Source organism: Oryzias latipes, chromosome 22 (genome assembly GCF_002234675.1).
Source record: "Oryzias latipes chromosome 22, ASM223467v1".
NCBI classification, from domain to species: Eukaryota; Metazoa; Chordata; class Actinopteri; order Beloniformes; family Adrianichthyidae; genus Oryzias; species Oryzias latipes.
Window position 1 is genome coordinate 6,360,185 of NC_019880.2, and position 22,750 is coordinate 6,382,934.

At 40.0% G+C, this 22,750-nt stretch overlaps 1 protein-coding gene across 1 annotated transcript in view; it reads right to left on the bottom strand.

Annotated features, from left to right (window-relative positions):
- The window catches only part of pacrg (parkin coregulated), a 160,537-nt gene that overhangs the window by 49,376 nt on the left and 88,411 nt on the right, over positions 1-22,750 (bottom strand). Inside the window, exon 4 of the mRNA XM_004082184.3 lies at positions 21,965-22,111. Within this exon, the coding sequence (XP_004082232.1) occupies positions 21,965-22,111 (147 nt within the window). The remainder of the gene's footprint in view (positions 1-21,964; positions 22,112-22,750) is intronic.

A 22,750-nucleotide genomic window follows, 5' to 3' on the forward strand; every position in this document is an offset into this window, starting at 1 on the left:
CAGTTTGGCTAAAGTTTGATAGGGGCAATTTTTACTCACTAAGAATAATAATATTGGCTAAATACTTTACTTACTGGATAAACACAAACTAAACAATAGTGAACACCTGTAATTAAGATTCTTTTTCATAAGGATGAATGAGTGAAATTCAGTAAATTTCTATAGGAGCTGGTGGCACAAGTAAACCCAGGTAAAGCTGTAAAATACCAACAGGAAAGTTAAGAACCTTTTGCTTTTAACAATTTTCAATTCCAAATTTCTCAGCCGATGTGTTACACAGAGCTGTGATAAGAACGCCAGTTTTCAACAGAATTCATTAACAGCATTTCCTTGTTTACAATATTGCAACGTGTTGGTTCTCGGTTCTCACTTTATTCTGTGTTATAATTTTTTTTTTTTTTGCAGAGTTAACAAATAACATTCAGCATTTAGAAACACTGCCAGTTGTTTCTAAGAATAATCGTAAGCTAGACTGGTTATATTAAGATTTGCAGAGAAAACACTGATCTGTGCAACATGCACAGAGTAACTATTTTAGCATCATCCTCAGCTCTTAATAAAATGTATATTAAAGAATACACTAATCCAAGAAGTAGCTTTAAAAATTTTTAATCTTAAAACGTCAGACTTCAGCTTAACTGACTGCTCCATCAATTCAGCACAATCCACTTATTAGAAATATATTTCTTTGCACTACTTTTTTTAACCTCTTGACATCTACATTTATTTCCAGTTGTATACAAAAATTCTTATGTTTTTGCTTTCATGTAGATGCTAATTTAAGGTAATTTTGGAGTCAAAGTGGTTTGATGCATATGTTTATCAACAGGCTTTAAGGTATTAAACTTTTCCTTTTCAAAAAAGCTGAAAGCTAAACAACTTGTGATGATCAAAACTAATATTTTTTCAAACATCACTTGTTTATTGAAGTCATTGACTTGACAACTTGAGAGAGTGGCTTACTTTCGGCTCCAACTAAATGAATTCAATTAGGTCACTGTTTCATTTCACGATTCAGATGCTGCTGTGTTGGTGCCGGATGATGTCAGTGAGCAATGATTGGTCCGAGTCAGTCTTAGTCAACATTTCTATTGCAAACACTTTGGCCAACCAGGAGAGAGCTTATTGGAAGTCCACACCTTTACCATGTGAAAGAGGACATGAGAGAGTCAATCAGTCAAACATTTGATGTGGGGGGGGCACATGCCTTTATTAAGGCATCTGATTGGCCAGTTTATCACTTTAAAAACTTGCTATCAAGAAAAAAATATATAATGAAAAATTATGATTTGCAAGAACGTGTTAAAAAAAGCAGAGCAAGAATGGTTATTCTGACAGATACAATGACAGAGTAATTGCAGTTTATTTTACATTAGAAGTTTTGGGGATTTTGGCTTCTTGGAGCCGGTGGGTACTTCCTGTTTGGAATGCCAGGGGCAGAGGTCACTGAGTCCAGTTCTCTTATAAAGTCAATGATTGAATCTGTTCCATCATTTAAATGTGCAGAAGCTGTTAAGGCTTCAAGGAGAGGTACATATTAAAAAACAAAAAAACAAATTAAAGATTAAAGTTGTCCCTTATCAACAAGTACTCAAACAAAGTGTCAAAAAAAAAAGTAATCAAACTCAAAGTGTTTGGCTATCTGAGTAACAGTCGTGAAGTTAAATCAAGACTTTGTACGAATCTTCATCCAGCTTTTTCCTGCTGGAAAGTGTCAGTGTGTTTTCCATTTAAGAGCTTTAATACAGAAGGCTGCATCAAAGGGGTGACTAATCAGGCAGACAGAGAGAGATGTCACAGAGTGTCAATCCTTCTGGGCTGCTGAACCTCTCTGAGGAAGACCACTCCATCAATTCTCACCTCGGACGACCCAGCACGCACATGCATATGCATCAGGCAGGTGTACATCTGAACGCAGGCTTTGGGCTCCGCGATCACTTTGATGCCGCTGCACATATTCCAGCGTTCCGTAGCCAACCAAGCAATACACATCTTGCTGGGAATCAATATGAAAGATGACTCGGTTAAACGATGGGCCTGTGTTGAGGAGAGCTGATTAAAGAGGTAAAATATGGAAACTCATCTTGATGTATTTGGGTCAGTTTCACATCCACGGTCATTGCTTGGTCAGGCCTATTTCTAGCAGGAGTGCTGTTGGTAATTAATGGGTGATAACGGACACATTTAATTGGCTGTAATCTATCCAATGAAGCGAGAAACCTCGTTCTTTTGGGGACAAAGGCCCATGGGAAGGGCAGAAGATTCTGGCTTCATTTTTAATGCTGCAGGCAGAAGTGGAGAGTGGGCTTCATATGAGTATAAGAATACAAGACTTCTTTGATGCCAAACAATTAAGGTGGCCCGTGCACTGAGGGCGTAAACAGACACGCTTCATCGTGAGATGAGCTGCATCGTTCCCAATGAAGGAGCTGCATCTGCAACAAGCCTCAGAAAGCCGGCAGCTACTTAACACAGATGGATAAATCGGTTCGGCAAATGCATTGCGTGTACTTGTGGTTACCTTGTTCTGCCTGAAAGCTCACTATACAATCTAGATCTTCCATATGATAGAGAGGAGAAAATGCAGTCTGCCAAGAACCCCTCCCAGAAGAAGGGTGAACACCTATTTGCATTGAAATGAAATGTCTGTGTATGTGTGTTCCTTCTAGAGTGTGAAACGGTTCCAATGCTGCTCTCACTGTGTGTTTTGCAAATGGGTTTTAGCTTGTGTGTTGCCCTGCATGGATCACCAGTGATGAGGTGACTCTTCAATCTCACCATCCGCTCCGGCGGCCTCGGGGGTACCGGTGAATCCAGCTGTACTTACTCATAGCTTTCTGTCCTTTTCTAGGCTGCTGCAGAACACTCTTGTCCCCATAACTTTCTACAGTGCTGCTATAAATCATTATGAGTAACAAATATTTATTTTAAATATTCTTAAAAATAAATATAGGTTTTTATAAGCTTAGCGCTCATGATTCACCTTCATTTGGTGGTGCAGTGGTTAGGGCTCTTGCTTGGCCCAGTGAGAGGGCCTTAGTTGACCTGGGACTATCCCGTGTTTGCATGTGTGGGTTTTAACCTGGCACTCTAGCTTCCTCTCACCATAAAAAAACATGCTGCATAGGTTAATTGGTGACTCTTAATCGCCCCTAGGTGTGTGTGTGATTGTATGGCCCTGCGACAGGATGGCGACTTGTCCAAGGTCCGGCCCGTCCCTGCCTAGCTGTAGCCAGGACAGGCTCCAGCAGTCCTGTGACCCTGAAGGGGTTACGGCAGGTTGAGAAAATTTATGGATGGATGGTTTACTTAAAAACAACTTAAAAGTTTATTTAACCGCGCACTGTGATGTTTCAGAGTTAAGCTAGTTTTTTTGATACATTTCTTGTGCAACAAAGATCTGTTTCTCGTCATTTTCACTATACGGATGCATGGTAGTTTACATATCCAATATTTATTCCTTATTCTGATTTATTGATGATGTAAAAGCAAGTAAATAAAAAGTAATGTTTGGATTGGATATACAAAAACCAAATCGATACCAAGGCATGATAGCTTCAAATGGGCTAAATGTGAAAACTCAAAAAAGGCAGTAACATTTAGTGCTGCTCAAATAAAAAAAAAAATTAAAATGTACGCAGCTTTTAGGCCAAAATAAAACACACCTTTGGCATTTTCTAGGACATAATTTCTAGAGAACAGCAGTAGTTCATCAGAAATTCGCCACTGAGTTGTAGGCAGGACTGTTGGTGCCAAAGTAAGCCTCCGATCATTTCCCATGATCCCTTTGTTTATACTCTCTTCCACTAGCCTACAGTCTCTCACAACCCAAAGCTAACACTGGCAGTGCAACAAAAAACAGTGAGCAATATTGGCGCCATCCAGCCGTACAGTTTTGAGCCAGATGCCAGTTCAGACGAGGAAAACAAAGACCCACATCTATTAGTCTACAAGTTTATGCATCCAAATGGAACAAAGTAGAGATCTTGTAGCCGGCCAATCATTATTTGTAATTATCAAGTACAACTTTTTCAAACGGCAACTTTCATAGCAGTGGGTCTTTAGCAAACCATATTAATTGATTTATTTTTTCACAATTTTTTTCCAGCCATGTTAAAATCAAGGTTTAGTGCTGAAATTTGAATCCTAACATTTTTTCATCTGTCAGAAGAGATTAGAAAAAGCAAAAAGAAATTCAGCTTTTTTTCTAATGTCCTTGGGGGTAATTGCTGCAGTTAAATGAGTTCCAACTACTTTATGTTTCTCAAACAAGCAACAGTGATTTGTGTTTTAATGTTCATCATGTTGGTCCCAAATCCGTTTTGAACCGACTTGTAATGCGCCAAGCATCATTACTGGATCACCCCGTGTCTCTACTGAGTGCTTTTTATCAGTAATCAATAAGTGAGCTGACTTATGATGACTCTCACTCATTTTAGTCTTTAATAAAAGCTCTCTCTGCAATGACTTCACTGTTTAGACATTCACACCCACAAGGGACGTTAAAAAAGTGTGGCGTTAAAGAGTCCAAACGCAAACAAGTATATATCAAGCCATTTTGATATATCCTACAAGTAAACTTCTAAAGAATCTCTGCCTGATCGATAGCAGCACATTGGCAAATTTAAAGTTTCCTTCAAACTTTAAATCGCCAAAAAAGGCGATACACCAACTTAAATGAGCAAAAGAAAAATGAAGTCCAGCTGCCACATTTTAGTAAACAGCTTTCTGACTGAGGAGCAAGAGGAACTATTTATATATGAAAGTGAATGATGCCATTGGAGATGATACACTCTTAGGTTACAGCGCTTTCACAGCTCAGAGGAAAAAAACAGACAAAAACTGACAAAAATCAAGTATCAAATGTGGAAAAGCTGTTTTACAAATTGATTAAAGGTAAAACAAATGTTTTGTTTGTTTATTTTTTGCAAATGACAGTGTGGAATTTAAATACAGGCTTGGAAAAAGCATATTGTGGCTATAGCGTGTGGTAAAAAATGTGTACGATTTTATGAGATGGTTAAAAATGTTTGAGCATTTCCTCTTTTATTTACTTTTTAGCTACACATATCAGTCACTTTAAAGCAGTTGTGCATATGTTAAATACCCACTTGCGATGAAAATCTTTTTTTTTTTTTTTTTGTGGGATTTATCCAGTATTGGAGGACATAAAAAAGAAAACTGAAGCTTAAAATTGCATTTCTGAGAGTTTCTCTTTTTTTTAAATAGTTGTAGATCAGGAGCAGATTAGAAAAATGCCAATTAAAAAAAGATAGTATTTAGGACTTATAAAATATGCTCCATTGTAATGCATCTACTTGTACATGATCTGTGTAGATCTGTGTACGTACTTGTATTCCTTGTCGGAGCAGCCATCTGGCTCCAGTATTGCTCGCCATTGTTGTTGCCCGGCTAATGTTAGATGGGGGGGGGGGGGTAAGGTTTTGTAAGGTAGCAGGACAGAGTGTAAACAGAGAGCTCTCAGTCATAGTTGACTGGGGGGGCAACTCTGACTAAAATTTCTAAAGAGCTACTTTTGCTCTGCAGAAACAATGTCCTTTAAAATGACAGGTATATTTGATTTTGGCTAAAAACTCCATGATCATTGTTAAAAGACTACTGGAAACGCTTTTGAAATAGATCAAAAGATGATCGGAGTGGGACTTTAATTACACATGTTTTTTATTGTTTATTTATGTAGTGAGTGATCACTTGGTCCAAGGTGAGAGGCAGGGACATTTAGGTGCACGGATTAGATTTCTACAAACAATCCGATAGCTTGACTTCATGTGTCACAGGCGCTCACAACAGCTAAAAAAAAAGATAGAGAGTACAAGTAACACTTGCTTAACTGTCACATACTTCAGCATTCAACAAGCAAAGGCGCTTTCGTCTTCCCTTAAATACCAGTTTGGCATCTGTTTCAGTCAGCTTGACCTCCAGTAAAAACAACTACCCGTAGTAAAAAAATAGGAAAAACAGCAGGGGAAAAAAAGAAGTAGACTTTTCCATTCTCTAAACTTTTTTGTGGACAAGTTTGACAACAAAAGAATAGACACAACCATGTGCCAAAAAGCTAAAGACTGTTTACGGGTGAAGCATCTATAAGAAGCTGCTATATGTGGAGAAGATGACCTTTCCCTGCTAAGAATAGCAGAGCTGTGGGGGACAAAAAGTGCCGTGACACAGGAGAGTCTGTGACACAGCAGAGACGCACAAACTGCTTGAAGCGTAGGTTTTGACCTTAACATTTACAAGTTTTCTTGTAGACAATCAACAGTGATATTTAGACAATATGAAGAAATATGACATTTATTGCACCTGTACTTAAATGAACTGTACTAATCGTCTTCATTGCATTAGGTAAAAGAGGAATAATGAAGTAACTCAAAAGTGTAATTATGTGGGGTAGCTGGATCATCCTATTCTGATTCTGAATTGATGGTGAAATGTACAAATATCCTCCCTCCTCCCAAAGTTTTCCATTTGATACATGAACAAAATATAAAGTAAAATCGGAAATCAAAATTAAATAATTATTACTATTCAGTTTCTTATAGTGGGAAGAGTGTAAATAGTGAGCTCTCAGTTCTGGGTGATGGGAAAGGGGTATGGTCTCGCCCACAACTCAGCCAAATTTCTAATTAACTCCTGCTGCACTGCGGTAAACAACTTTTTTTGGGCTAAAACTTAAAAGACCCCTGGGAACGCTTTTACCACTGATCAAAATATTGTCTGACTCATTTCACTGCAGACCACTGCAACCAAAGAGAGGTAAAGGAAGACGGACAAAGTTTGGGAGAAAGGCAAAGAATATCACTGAGAGATGAGACGTATGGGAGCTGGACTTCTCACACACTCATCTATACTCTCAGCATCACTCCGAGTGACAGGCATATCGACCACCATCAACTCTAATACAGACACTCACAGTAAGTGTGTCATATTTCAGCTGCCTTCTGAGTGCTTTTTGGATGAAAATGGGAAGTGAAAAAAACAAAAAGAACTGTAAAAAAGCTCAAATTCAAAGGATTTGGATTCACTTAGTACCAATCTTGAGACTGACTTGATGGTGGCAGGGCCTCAAAGCCGCACCACAAAGCTGAGATTTCAGTGTGTTTGACAAGGCCACACACTGAGGGCGCAGACCTATATGTTTCAGGCACTCATTCGCTCATTTCATCTCTGCATTGCTGCCGTGTGTAAGGAGAAAATCGAGAAGAACAGCGGGACATGCAGTGTGTGCGAGAGAGATGAGTTGAAACCGTGGGTTAAAGCCACAGGGGGGGCAGGCACTCGCTTTGCATCCACCCAGACTGAATATTTGATGGCATGAGTTGGTTAAGAGGAGAGAGACTTTATTGAGGGGGGAGAACCTTGGGTGCATGTGATGTGGGAGCGTGCAAAGTGTCCCAGGCATGCTGGGGGTTGGCAGGGTCAGGGTGTTACAAGAGCTGCCATGGTCCTCAAAGTGAATTATTCATCTTGCTAAGTTCAACATTGGAAAAGCATTATGGGAATGCATGCTGGAAAACAAAGAGGATGGGGCTTTTTTTTTTTACACAGAAACTCTAAATAAAACTGAAAGCCGTGCATGGAGAGCTAAAAAAAAAGTTGGAAACAGAGAGAGACAGAAAAACACATCTGGTATTGAAGCTTCAATAAAATCATTTTATCATTATTACCATTTATTGCCAATTATTGCCATTCTATATAATATACCTTTCTTTTTTCTACATAGGAATAAAATCAAGAAGCTATTATTATTTGATATGACACACCTTTAGCCTCCTTGAGGTTTTTCATTTCAATTGCTTTGCATTAAAAATGTTTTAGAAACATTTCTTGAAAACTACAGGCTGTGTTTTAAATAGGAACTACCTAAAGTCTCAGTCTGATCATCTTTTGATCTATTTTTAAAGTCTCCCCAGTGGTCTTTTTATTACGATCATGATGCATTTTTCACCCATAATCAAAAAAAAACTGTTCCTTTTTCAGGGACATAGTTTCTGCAGAGCAGCAGGAGTTCATTAGAAATTCACATCACATGGGAGCGTCAGTGTGTCGTAAGCTCGACCGCACTTCCCATCATCCATCTGTTTACCCACTCTCCCACCAGCTCACAGCCCATCACACCCCCCAAAATAACAGTATCGATGCAACAGAAATGGCGAGCAGTGTTGGAGCTGTCCACTAGAGCCCTGCGCGGGACTATTTTCTTCATCCCGCTCCCGCCCGCGCCCGCTGAATTTCTGACCAATCCCGCCCGCTCCCGCAACGTATGCGTTACACTCCCGCCCGCTCCCGCAATATGTATGTCCACTCCCGCCCGCACCCGCAAAACTAAGAGAATTTAGTCCCGCACAGTAATAGAGATGCATTGATTTTGTATCGTCCCCCGTCCCGCAAGAAAAAAACATGTATTTTTATTGATATTATTAAAGAGATTCATGTCCCTCCTCCAGCCTCAACTTTTGATGCATTCCTCTTGTGTAATGTGCAACTTAAATATTAAATATATTTTCACAAATCCTGTTCGGTTAAAAGTGTCCGTGTGTGCGCGCGCAGACAGACGGCCTGAAACGCGCTCTTAGGTAGAGGCGGGGCGGGGCGCACCCCCAACATCAGGTTACATGACAGAGGCCATTGGGCGTCTCTACCTGGTGCCTTCACGGAGCTTCAGTACATAAGAATCCAACAGCTGCACAGCCTAACGTAGTCCGCTAATATATATTCATGAGATATTCATGCCAGCACTGATCCCGCGGGGTTTATTTTTTGCCGCCCGCTCCCGCCCGCAGCACAATCCAAACTGCGCAATCCCGCGAGATTTGGGTTGGGTCCCGCGGGACCCGGCGGGACCCGATCCCAATGCAGCCCTCTACTGTCCACCAACAGCTCCGATGAGGAAAACAAAGACATACATGGTTCAATTTCTCTGCAAGTAGATAAATGGAACGGAGCGGAGCAGGGAGTATGTAGCACGTCGTTTGTAGCACCTACATCACTACTACAGGCTTTTTCCAGGCATTTTTTTCATCTGCTCCTGATTCACAGTGATTTGAACAAAACTCTAACATGCAACGCTAAGCTTAAATTTTCTTTATATATGTCCTCCATCGTCAGAGAAACGCGACAATAACATGTTAAAAACACCAAAAATAAGATTTCCGATTGGAGTGGCTCTTTAATAACACCAAATGACATTGTCCTGACACTCTGACATTGGTTATCCTCTATACTCAGAAGTGTCTGTGATAACTCTTCTTTGCATGAGTCATTTTCCAAAACACTTTAAGAGCACAAGACTGTAGTTCTATATAAAGACTGCTGCAGACATGAAGCACCTGACTATAAAACAGGATCTCTAGTAGATCATGGCAGGCATACTCTACATTCTGCACAGTGGTGTGAGGCGAACACTGATATTTAAATCCCCTCTATTGACTTTGAAGGGCACGCTTGATGTGTGTGCATGTGTGAGTGTGTACACTCTGCCATGCATGCCTATGTGACAAAACCGATCCAATAAGTAAATAAGGGTGCGCAGTGGAAATTCTTTAGTGTTTTTGTAGAAGTGACTGGGGGCTGCTACCCACACACATTCATGCATACAGAGGTCCCAACAATGGCCCTCTTTATCTGTGCATCTGATGTAATAACGATGCTATTCACAGATGAAGATGCAACGAAGAAATTACCCAAACAATGCACAGGGCGCATTCAACTCAGCACCAAAGAACACGTTAAAATATTCATATTTTCCTCCACAAATGACTTGAGTTGGAGCACACAAAATGTAAATATTTTAGGTGCAGTCTACACAAATGAAAACGTGTTTGGCTTTTGTTAGATAAATAAAAAAAGCCTTTTTGTTGCTTTGCGATTGCATCCCCTCCAACTTCTTCATCATCCTCCAACTTCTTCAACCCCTTTTCCTTCCCTTTCTTCACATTGCTGCCTTGCTAGCATGTCTCGCATCAACCATAAAGGTTAAAAATAAAAACAAGAATAAAATCAGGGGACCGTTTTTATTTTTGCCTCGATGAAGATAAGAAAAATATCATAGAGTTCATAGAGTTTAGGAGTCCCTTATTGTTTGACGTGACGCAGTGACCTTGCAGATTTCAGATTTTTCACCCTGGTCGACTGCGGCACGCCGGTCAAAGCGCGCTGCTGCCAGACCTTCACTATGTGCCCATTGCTCAAATCTTGCCACAGGACCTCAGATTGCATCTGTACCATTGACTAACACTGAAACTGACCACTCGAATCGCGTTTGGGGTTAACCCAGCTTAACCCTAACTCGTAATCCTAAATTTAACCCTTCCTCTGGGTCCGTGCGGCCAAGAAAAAAGTTCAGCGCTAGCCCCACGCGTTCTGAAAATGACATTCAAACAGTCACTTTTTTTTCTGGCATTTCGTTTTATTTGCTGTGCAAGTGAATTCAACATTCGTCATGTGCTAGCATCAAATTAGTTCTGAGCCACAGCCAGTGCTGCCTGCTGGTGTAATGTAGCCTAGATTATAATGTAATTCAAAAAACTTATATGGGCTTATCATAGTTCTTTTTGATGGGTAATTTTAGTTAACAGCAGGGTCTGATACACTAATTTGTTTTGTCATACCACACATTGTTCAAAAACTGTTGATTTGGAATCAAAAGTATGTCACTTCTCACCATTTCTTTATCGATAAAGAGAAACTTTTGTGATTAGAAACTCAAGGGTAGGCCTACTAAGCTCAGCACCAACAACCATATCCATTTAGAGGGGATTTTGGAAACAGAGGCTGCAGATAAACATGAAATATGGCTTTTTAAGAGTTTAGGTTGTGGGATTTTGGTTAAAAACGTCATAATCATAAATAAAACACCACTGGGACCGTTTTTTTTATTTTTTATTTTTTTTTTATTTGTCATAGTGGGACTTTAAATGCTTCAAGCTATTTCCTAATGTGAGTAATGTTTCACATCAATACATCAATGTATTTTAATCACAATTATATGCCTTCTTTAAAATTGTTTTAGGAAGTGTTTGCCAAAACAATAGAATGGCTGAAGGTTTTACCCAAGATCTGACATTGTTTTCTCATCAAACTAAAGAACTGCATTAAAATGAGTTTGTATTAATATCCATTTTTAAAATTTGGTGCATGTGATATTACGGTGAATACGTTTACATCAAAGAAAATATAGCATCTTAGGAAAAAAATGTTTAAAGAACGTCTGACTAAAGTATAAATGTTAAAACCAAGTTTATACATATGAACAGCACAGATGGACAATGTAAACGCTGTGACTTCAGCTGTTGTTGGTGCTGGCTGAGGTTATGCTCTGGGGTCTTTTTTTGGCCGTGGTTTACATTGGAAAGGTCACAATAGTTACATTCATTAGAGGCAGAGATACATGGTGTTGTGCTTGCGACAAAATAGAAAATAATGTTTCTTCTGTCGAGTGACAGGCCGGGAAGGGGCAGTTACAGGGTCTGGGTCTCTGAGGATGGACATAGAACAAACCAACAGGAAACAGACATGAAGAGTGACAGGTGTAGAATAGTTGGAACTGTCGGGGTGAGGATTCCTCACAATCCTAAGCAATTTTCAGGGTCACCTTAAAATGTAAACCTATTCTGACACAAGTACTAAAAGTCACTGTGTTTGCAATCGTTCAACCCAGCAGCGAGTTTCGTAGGAAAATGATTCTGAGCGATTTAAATTTAAGCAAGTTTTCATTTGTTATTTATTTCAGGTGGCGCACCCATTTGAGAAGGTGCAGCTGATCATGAAAGCTGACAGGCGGACCAGTGAAGGGGCAAAATGTTGATCCAAAGTGGGCCGGACAAATATCTGCACATGCACCAGCATTTTGTCGCCGGCTGCCTGTGGAGATGTCAAACACAATGATGTGGTAAAAAGCTGCTTGAGAGCTCCCAGCTCGCCGCAAACTCATAACACTCGCAAAGACAGATGCAAGGACAAATGCTCCCCATCTAAACCAGCCCCATCCATGTTACAATCTCTGACTCCAACAATCACCGCTTTGTTGCAAAGACAACTAATGTTAGCACTATTCATCTCACTCTGTTGTCTGATTTCAACAACTCGATAATTGTGTTAGACATGTCAGGCCCCTGGAGCCAGGAAAATCCTGCAAATCATTTTGAAGTGCCCCAAATTCATTAATTACAGTGTGCTAATCTCATTGAGATGGAAGGGAATGGAGACAGGGAAGGACCCTCATAACTCATCCAATTAGGTAATTGAGTGCCTCTTGGATTAGATGGAAAGAAGAAGAAGAAGTCCCACTGAGACAAAGGACTTCCGGTTCCATCCTCAGAAGAAGCTGTATATTTATAGAAGTATTCAAGTATAGAGTGACATTTGTCATTCATGATTATGATGGTCTAAGGCATTTATTTTGCTTCGTGTAGTTATGAAAAAAAGAAAAATCTTGGAGAAGAATTTGGCCAACATTTGTCAGACTCCTTATTTTCTTTCTTCCAGTGGAATGTTTAGACGCAAGGCAAAATCTGAACAAAGATTTTTTTAAATTGTGTAAAAGTTGTTGCCCCTGTCTGTTTGAATATTGCTGTTGAAAAAATTCAAAGACTTTTAGATCCTAATGGTGCCTGGAACGCCACAAAAAGGATTGCTGACAGTTAGGACGGTTTTACTTGGCCATTTTACACTAAATTAAAGTGTAAAATGGCAAAAAACTGTCTGAATTGCCTAAAAATGTAGAAAACACAGACAGAAAATGTAATTTGTGCTTCGTCAAGAGACTGTCAGAAACTACTGCGAAAACTCCAGAGCCTTTGTTGATGCTTGATAATAATGTGAATTGGAAAATACTAAATAAAATCAAAATCAAAATAACCCAGAGAAGATAATGGAACAAATGCATAGCTGTTTTATTTTATGGGCAGATGAAGATCCGTGAAGCATCGAAGCTTTTCATCCCATTGGTTAACTCTGCTACAGAGCTCCTTGAAGCTATTGTGTGGATTTGAAGTGTGCTGCATTTTGCAGAAAGCCTGTCTATACTGCATATAGACAGTGATGCTTTTCACAGAGGTGAGGGTGCTTGGCGCAAGGATAATGATTATGCTCTTCTAACGTTGAGGTATGGCCGGTAATTATGGTTCAGAGGCAACACAATTGGTTTTTCCTTGAAAATAATAGTTTGTCCTAAATCTCCAAACTCTTTCCAAGCTCCTCTATTCAAACTGTGTCCATCAAACACCCACATTTTGAATGGAGCTGGAGGGGTTTAAAACTTGCAGCTAAATCCAAACCACTTCCTGAGTCGGTCATGTGGTACTGCTAGGCAGCGAGGCTTCAGACGTCATCATTTTCAGCTCCTACCTTAAATGAAGCAAGCCTTGATATGTGCATCACATAAACACCCTTTCCTCTACTAGGAAAATGCTTGGTAGCCTCGATATGGAACGCCACCTCACTATATTTTAGAGCTGATTAAGGATGGATCAGTGACTAATAATGGGGCGTGGCCATGAAAACCGTCAAATTTACAAGCAGTAATGTGTTTAAATAAAGAGGTGTAAATAAGTGTAAATAAAGAGGTTTTTTAGATAAAATTTGAAAAAAGGATGGCAGCAGGTTTAGATTTACCAAGACCACGACTCAAAAAACAAAATAAATAAAGTGATAAATTGCAAGTCTGCTGAGCAGTTCCAGTAAGACGTCCAGGAAGGTCAGCAATGTAAGCGATGCTTTTGGGCTCCAGTGTGCTGCAGCAATCAAAGAAGTGCTCGTCAATGTGGAAACTTGCCAGCAACGACTCCAAATTCTATTTCACTTTAAGTCTACTGCCAGCCTGGGAGCTTTGTGCCACTTAAAGAGGGGATCCCTTAATTCCCTTAAGTGCTTTACATTGCAGAAGGCACTATGTACGATTTAATGAACAAATCAACAAAAGCAAAGCGAAGCTCTTATTGAGGCGTTGTTTTCCAGCAATTAGTGAAAGAACATTATCTGAGCAGATTGAAAAGCACAAGCAGAAATAGTAGCTCTTCAATCTGGAAAAGGACATGATGACAATAAAAAGTAGAGTTTGGGGAGTAAAAAGCGAGTCTCAGACTGAAGGGCTGCGGTGTGAGTCTGTTGTGTGGCTGTGTTTTTCCTTCAGAAGCCAGACTGGCTCACTGCAAAGCACCCAAGATTATGCATGAATCTGGCCGCTTATCAGCTGACCTTCAAATTGGAGCCGTAGAACGAGTGCCGGCCGGAGGGCTGAGGCAGACATGCGATTGGGTGTTTCGCCGTGGACCTGCTGACAATAGAAAATTAACAGAGGCAGGTGGGCATGTCCGCCGGCAAAAGAAGTAAAGTAGTGCAGAGGGAGAAGAAGGAGAGGAGGGGGCAGGGTGTATGTGTGTTAATATAACAATATATTTCCACTATTTTCCTCAACCTCCTGTCTTTTTCTAAGCTTCGAGAGAGAAGGAAAAAGTCATTATGTGCTGTGAAGCATGATGACGTTGGAGCAGATAAGGACAGACAAGCCTGGAATAACCTGGATTTCATCTGTTGCTCACTCTTGCTATCCATTCCTCCGTCTTTCTTTTAATCTGTTTCCCCAATTCTCTCCATATTTTAATGGAGGACCTGTCTCGGCAGGAGATGATTGTTTGATTGATAGATTTTGGCTGTTGGAGTGGTGGGATGTGGAGGCAAAGATGGACACGAAGGATGGAGTGCGTGCTCTGTTGTCCGCAGGGAAAAGACACCGTGGATGTTAGGAAAGATGATAAATTGCATGAGGGCATGGGTTTATGCATACATGTGTTTGCTTTCCTTGTCCCCCCCTACCCCACCTGTGTTTTGTTTGTTTTGTAGACTTTTTGCACAATCAGTAAAAAAAAATAAAAAGGTTTAAAGACCCACTTGATCCTCTTTTGGTTAGCAGTGGTCTTTTAATTAGGATTTTACAATTTTAGCCACAAAAAAAAAAAAAAAAAAAAAAACAACTGTCATTTTCTAGGACAAAGTTTCTGTAGAGGCAGTTTTTCATTAGAAATTCACCTCTGAGTTTTGGGTAGAACAGTTGCCGCAGTGCAACTCTGCCCACCGTCCCATCACTATCTGTTTACACTCTCTCCCACTAGCTTACAGCCCATCACACCCCCAACCTGACATTATTGGAGCAACAAACTTGGCAAGTAATATTTAAGCTATCCAGCTGTACTCCCTCCCTGCTGCTTAGAGTTCGGAACAGGGATCTTTTAAAATGGCATTATTTATTTGCTCCAGATTAACAAAACTTTAATTAAATACACAGAAATGCAAGTCTGAGCTTAATTTTTTTGATACATGTCCTCAGTTGTCAGAAAAATGCCAGAAGAACATGGTCAAAACACCAAAAACACCATTTTCATCAGAGTCCGTCTATAAAAATAGGCATTTTATTGTCATCAGATGTGTTCAGGGTTTTGGAAGTGCACAACAATAATCTGTACATAGTCTCACGTGCAAAGATTTGACAAATGACTTGACATCAAGGACTTACAATTTGAAGTTTGAGATTTGTGTACAATGTTCAATTGTTCATTTTTAATTTATAGCTGCAGGACATGAGTGTCAGGTGTAAAATTCACCTGTTATGATCCCAGATTTGTCCAAAGTCCGTTTAAATTTCTTTTGATAAATTCAAAAATATACGGCCCCCTGCATATTTGTTGATAGCCATCCTTAACCCTGTAGCAACACTGTTGTACGAGACTTATGTGACACTTTCTATCTAGTTTCTAAAATGTAAACTGTAAATAAAAGAAAAGACAGTGAGGACCACTGCTTCCAGGACAACTAGAAACTGTCAATTTTTTTGTGAAATATGAAACTACTGTTTCCATCTAATATGCACTTTGACACTTTGCTCAGCTGTAAAAAAAATACACAAGACCAAACAGTTTGAGAGAGTAAAAGTAGGTTTTAGTCAAGCACCCCAGTTCTTTCTTCACCCCCATTTTACATCAGCCGTCAGCAGCCGTTGATCTGCAGAGTATATAAACATGCCAAACATGAGCTGTTTTTGTGTATATTTTTATTCTGTTATTGTTTTTTTCCTTTGAGTGTCAAACTGGGAGGCCAGCTATGACTGTCAGCAACACAAAAACCTCACAAGTCGCCCAGACACAAAAGACAGAGAGCCTCATCTATCACAACCTCTAAGCATATGTGTGTGTGTGTGTGTGTGTGTGTGTGTGATCGTGTGTGTGTGTGTGTGCCTGCCTGACTGCACATGGGTCCTGCCTTATCATATTTGGCCACATTCCTTGCTGGAAGACAAAAGAGGTCAAATTGATCTGATCACTGCTGTGTGTGAGCAATATATTTCCTGACTGTGTGTGTGAGAGAACGAGAACGGGTGCTCGACAGTGATGAATAGGTGTTTAAGTGCTTACAACTCAAAGATAAGCAGGGGGAATTATCAAGGCCACTACAACAAACTACAATGTAGGGAAAAATAAAAGACATGGCCGCTTTTCAGACAAACATTACAATAATATTCAACCACGCAGAGGCTACAGAAGCCATGACAACTCCACACCAATATCAGTGTTAGATATTTGTAATTTACTCAAAGTATTGTTGCAAATCAGTGTAAACAGTTCAATGTTTACCATGAAGCTCATTGCAATGTGGACCTTTGCTGTTGTCATGAGCTTTTGTGTCAGGAGCAAAGGTTGTGTACTTGTTTGAGTACTGATTTATGTTGATTTGACACATTTCTTTTAGCTTGACGTCTTCTGTAATTCCGTTGCTTTGGTGTTCCCAATGATTTGGTCTCTATTACCGTAACTGGTTTTGTTACCGAAAGTATTCTGTCTTTTAAATTATTATGACTACATTACCCGTCTCACGTCATTAAACAACTTTTGCAAAATGACAGACACTGAGAGAAATCTTTTGAACTTTTAAGAGGCAGACTTGTATCTAACTGAAAAATTCCCAGATATGAGGAATATTTTCATTTACATTTATTCCTTGTTTATGTTTCATTTAGCTTCAGAGCAGGTCTATTTACTGTCAGATGGGTAAATTAATACACAGATGTGTGAATCAAAGAAGTATTTGTGGTTTGTGTCGTTGACCCTTTAACACCACAGCTTTAGCTCCAGAGTTGACATTCTTTGAACCACTGTAGCTCTTTTGCCGTTAAAGCAGCTTTGTGCCACTTTGCAATACTTAACGTACATTTCCCTGTAAGAATCTGCTACAATGCCGTTAATTGTGTAAACGGTGAAAGAGTTATATGGTAGTTCATAGAGCGTGTGGAAGCAGCAGCTTCATTAAACGGCAAAGCCTTGCTTGTGTTGTTGTCCTTGTCTAACTTTAGTTTAGTTGGGCACAATTTTAAAACTCTTTGTGTTGATGGAGTTCAAATAAACGAATAAAATAACAAAAATGATTTTTAACAACTTTTTTTTGGCTTTTTCTTTTTCTTTTCTGAATAATAGAACAGTAGTGCTGTAAGATCTTTAGTACACAATCTAAAAAAAATAACAGCCTGTATCATGCAAAATCAATTTATTTGAGCTTTTAAGTTTATTATAATCTTCATTCCTCACTATACACGACGCCAAAGCTGAATTTCAATAAATTCACGCATTTCTGAGTATTCCTCTAAAAAACTGCGCCCTGAGCACCAGCCCCTCCCAACCCAAAAAAACCAAGCCTGCGGGACACAGACACGCTGCCGAGGCCGACTCTAGATTGACGTCATGAAATGGGCGGCACCCACAAGGACCAAAACCTGGTGACCCTGAGATCAAGTCGTCTTAATTCCGGGTTGTAAAAGAGCTAAAAAAAAACTAAAACTAATATTTAAATTAAAACAATTGTTCTAATTAGATTTTGAAAAAAATCAAAAAGTACAAAGTGGTTTTGTGCTATTGATTAGTTTTGGCAAATTTAAACATATCTATTACACATTCGTCCTAATCGTTATTTGCCATTGGTCTGGGTATCTGACTCAGAAAGCAACATCCCAAACCACAAAATCTCTTCCAGCTCCTCTGAAAGGTGACCAAGGCATCCCCAGTCCAGTCAAGAGATATAATCGCTCCAGTTGTCATTGATCTGACACCTGGAGCTTTACACTAGGGTACTCAGTTACCCAATCCTAAATTAGACTCTAGTCACTCTTAAAAGGATCTTATTTTTTCTAATTGTATCCTTAATACAGACTGAGGTACATTTAAAAATAATGTCACCAACTGATTCAGACTCTCTCTTCAATACAACAGGTGGGAACAAAATCTCCACTATTGTAGACTGTGTGGCCTGTTGCTCCATCTTTACCTCATTTGTGAACGCCCAAATACTTCAACGCCTCCACCTGGGGGGATAACTCATTCTCTACCTGAAGGGGGAAGGAACTTTTTTTCCACAAATTATGGTTTTACAGCAAATCTAGCAGTAAAACCATCTGCAATTACATTGTTGGGGTTGTGAAACTTTTGGTTGTCTTTAAGGTGAGGGCAAAAACTTATTGTGAGGCTTCGTTCTATCATTATCTGGAACAGCCTCAGGGCCGCAGAGACTGTAAAAGGTTTTTAAGAAGAGGCTCAAGACCCAACTTTTGTAGTTTCGCTTTTAGTTGATTTTATCTGATTATTGATTCTGTTAGTTTTAATACATATCATTCTATGTATTTAATTTTATTTTGTGAATTTAATCTTAATCTGAATTGTATGTTTTTTTTCAATAAATCTTTTATAAATCTTATAAATCTTCTTTTAGAAGTTACTTTTATAAGCATTCATTGTGTGTTAGGTCATGTGTCTTATGTGTTAACAAAGGGCAGTGAGAAGGGTAAAGGGGGGGTCTGGTTTTATTGTAATATAGTGTTTTTTTCTGTTTTAAATGTTAAAGCGCTTTGAGTGGAGCAAGGCATGAGAAGTGTTTTTTCTTTTTATAAATAAAGTTTTAATTGATTTGAAACAGACTTTTTCATGACCAAGATCCAGTTTGCAAAAATCAGGAGCTCCGGTAAGTCTCTTTAGCAAATGTCTGCCTTTTTCTCCCCTTTTTGTGCAGTTTATTAAGTCCGATTATAAAACATTCTGGTTTATGAAAGACTGCATTCATAATTTACGATAGTTTTGCCAATTTAATACTATTAAAATAATAATTACAACATTAATAAAAATACCAATTTAATACCAATCTCCATATTGTTAATATTTCATTATTGGTTTCCTGTTTGTGATGGGTTTTTTTCTTCACCTCTTAGTGTTTTGAGATTTCCAGGGTTCTGAATTCATCAGGCCAATTCCCTCTCAGTCATTGCTCCTTTTGGGTCCTGTGATTCCGTTTTGTCACTTTAAATCTTTATTTATTTTGAATTGTTTTAATTTGTTGAGCTCATAACAGGCAATTTATTGTGAGATTATACAAGTACTTGTGAAAACTTAGACCACCAGAATTTTCTAAAGACAGTGACAGATTTATTCCAACATCTCTAAACTAATGTGGGTCAGTGACAGCTGGTAGTTACCTGTTCAACTAGATAATGCCTGTGATCACTTCCTTCCTGCACGCAAACAGGCCATTTTCTGAGGAGGTTTTACGCTACTGCCTTACAAAATGTCACAAACTCAGAGTCTCATCCCTGAAATGACACAGAGATGAGTTCTTTCCTTCGAGCTCAGATGAGGAATTTGCTGGATGACGGAGCATATCTGTCCTTTTTAAAGAGCGTTGTTGCATTTCATTAGGGATAAGATTCATCACTGCAAGCAAACAACGGAGCCGTGCAAATTGTGTTGAAGACATTCCTACGCCGTCCTCAGAGCTGTCTCTCATAAACGTGTGAGGACACACACACAAACACAAAGAGCGGTTGGTACACAAAAGGCACAAAGCCAACAAAAGCAAAGGCAGCTGAATCGGGAGACAAAGCGGTGCATCAAGGACAGTGATGCAATGCGATCGCTCATTATTGTACACTTCAAAATGATGCATTACTGGTAGGCTAAGAGTGGCAGCCAGGAGTTAAACAGCCATGTTTTTGTTATCCTTCTGAACAACAGAGAAAGGCCTTCAGAAGCCAGCAAGGCTGAACATGGAGGTCAGGATCTTGTTCATGTCAAAGCGTTGGGCCAAACGCCATTCAGGGGGCTCATTTTGGAAACGCTTTGGCTCTGACCTAAAATAAAACACACAAAAAACAGCTTTTTTGTGTGTATAAACCATTTTAACAGGTAGCAAACCCTGCCTTTAAGTGGGAGCAACACAGTGCGAGCATGTGAACCCTACCGGGGGAGGATCCGTCCCGTGATGGGATGTTGGCGATGTCTGACTGTAGCCCTGACCTTGCAGCAGAGGCTGTCAGGCCCTTGATTCATGGCTCCAACAGCTGGAGAGACAGGAACTCCAGTGTGGTGTTGGGCTTTAGCTAAGTGATGCTAAGAATGTGCACACGCGATGATGGACGTCTATGTGCAGACTGGCATTAACAATAAAAAAGGGAGAATTGTCCAAAAAAAAAAAAAAAAAAGCACAATAGGTTAGGCTGAAGCCAGCAGCTGCATGTGGGACACAACGGATCTATTCATGACAGATGTGAGCAAATCCAGACGCGCACACTTGGCACTTAGAGGACAGTGGCCCCGTTGTGGCACCTGCGATAAGAGGGATGCCATGCGAGCTCTGTGGGTTACAGCGTGGGAGAGCCAAAGGGAGATGTTACCACAAGCCACCGCACAGTCCTCTGTGTGTCCTCGTATTAAACACAATGATGGGCCTGTCTGCTTGCAGGCAGCACGCTGGCTTCAGTTAAGACAGTCCATGGACCTGGAGCTGTATGAAAGAATTATTATTCAAGAGACAGACTTCAATGAAGACTTTGATATAAGGAAAAATAAGAAGACAAAGAGATCTTAGAGAAAAAATATGAGAACAACAAGCCTTACTCATTTGTAAGCAGAGATGCTCAAGATCAATCTGCATTTGAAGCTCAAAATGTTATCCAGCTGCTGTGACTTTAAAATAAAAACATGAACTTGCTCATGTGCGGCTTGTTTCAGCTCCAGCCTAACTCTGTTGTGAAACTGCAGAGGATGGCTGTGAACTGCTGAGCAGGAAGTTCTGTCCTTGTTTGGCAGTTTGGGTTCTGTGCCTTGGCAGCTGCATGAACCGTTCGCTGGCCCAGTCGAGTCTCTCTGGGAGAGGTCAATGGTGGGGATGACTGCCAGGTGAAAGGTTGGCTCGGGTTTAATCAATGGCCGCCAGAGGAGGACAGACAATTGCGCAGGCAGGCGGGCAGGTAGACAGGCTGGCACTGAAACTATAGCAGGCTAAAAAAATACCACTCCTGGGTGGGATTCTCTGAGCTTCCTCTGTGGGGAAGAAACTCACTCATCAAGAGTGCGAAGGGGATTGATGTGACAGCTAATTTACAGAGATTTGCATGAGGACATGCACTAAAAAGGAAAGCTTTTAATATCTGTCCTCCTGCTCCATTCCAGCTGTTTTTTGACCTCTGCAAATAAAAACAGATAATGTAGGCAAATTCAAGAGATTAAAACTGGATATTGATCAAGAGTCTAAAGCCTTGTGTTTTCCCCTGTTAAGGCTTGTGCTTTGATGATTGATTCACAATGTCCCTTTCTCCAATCTCCTGCCTTACAATTGTTGTGCTGCTCTGCCCACAGTACGCTCAGATCATGTCACGCTACGCTCGGCACATTGACACAAACAAGCTGCCAATCAGATGCCAATCTCATCGGATACTGGTGTCACCCAGGCTTTTGGAAAAAGTCAAGGACAAATCTTTTCAATAGCATGGAACAACCTGACTTACAGCAGTAAAAGACAAACAGCTTGTCTGTCTTGCAGATTTCTCAACAAGACCCTTTTTAAGGTGAAAAAATACTAACATTAAAGCATCTACCCTACTGAAGCCCAACATGTAAGATAAGGTTTGGCTGGTTCTTACTCTTGTCCTTGAGGATGTTAAACATAGGGAGGATGTTTCTGTAGTATGGCACCAATGCTTCCCCCGCGCCGTCTGCAGACATCACCAGACGCTGCAGAACCTTCAGCATGGTGCACACGACTCGATGGTTCCTCGTGTTCAGGGCTTCTGAAAGATAAACAGTAAAGGTCAGAAATCAAGGCTCATAAAATATATATATATATATATCAGAAAGGTCAGCAGCAGGAAATTTTTGAGGTAACCTATAACTTAAAATGACAGCTTGCTTGACTGTGAAGTAAAAGGTAAAGTAAATGCAGAGCTTGTCTGGCACCTGTAGTTTTATAGTAGCTAAAAGAGGAGCTAGCAGACGCACTCACAAATACATCTAAACCTTAACCCTCCTCGTGCTCCCTTTTTCTTAAAAGCATTTCTTTTATAGCAGGGCTTTGATTTAGACAAGCTCGTCTGCAATCAGTGATTTCCAAAGCACCGAGGAAGCAGGAGTAAGTGAGAGCCAATCACTGGGCTATTTGGCCTACAGGCTGCACTTAACTTCATCTCCCACTGATAGAGAGAACAAAAGGGAGTAATGGTCGGAGAGATGGAGGGCCAGAGAGATCAAGAGAGATGAATCTGGACAAAGAGAAAGGATTAAAAAAAAAACATGAAATGTCCAAAACACAGGTGAAAACATGGTACAGCCCAACAGCAACAACTTTGTTTTTATTTCTTTTTTTTTTTTAAACACACAGGAGGTAAACCTTTGACGAAGCAGCATCATTCACCTTTTCGTGATTTTATTTC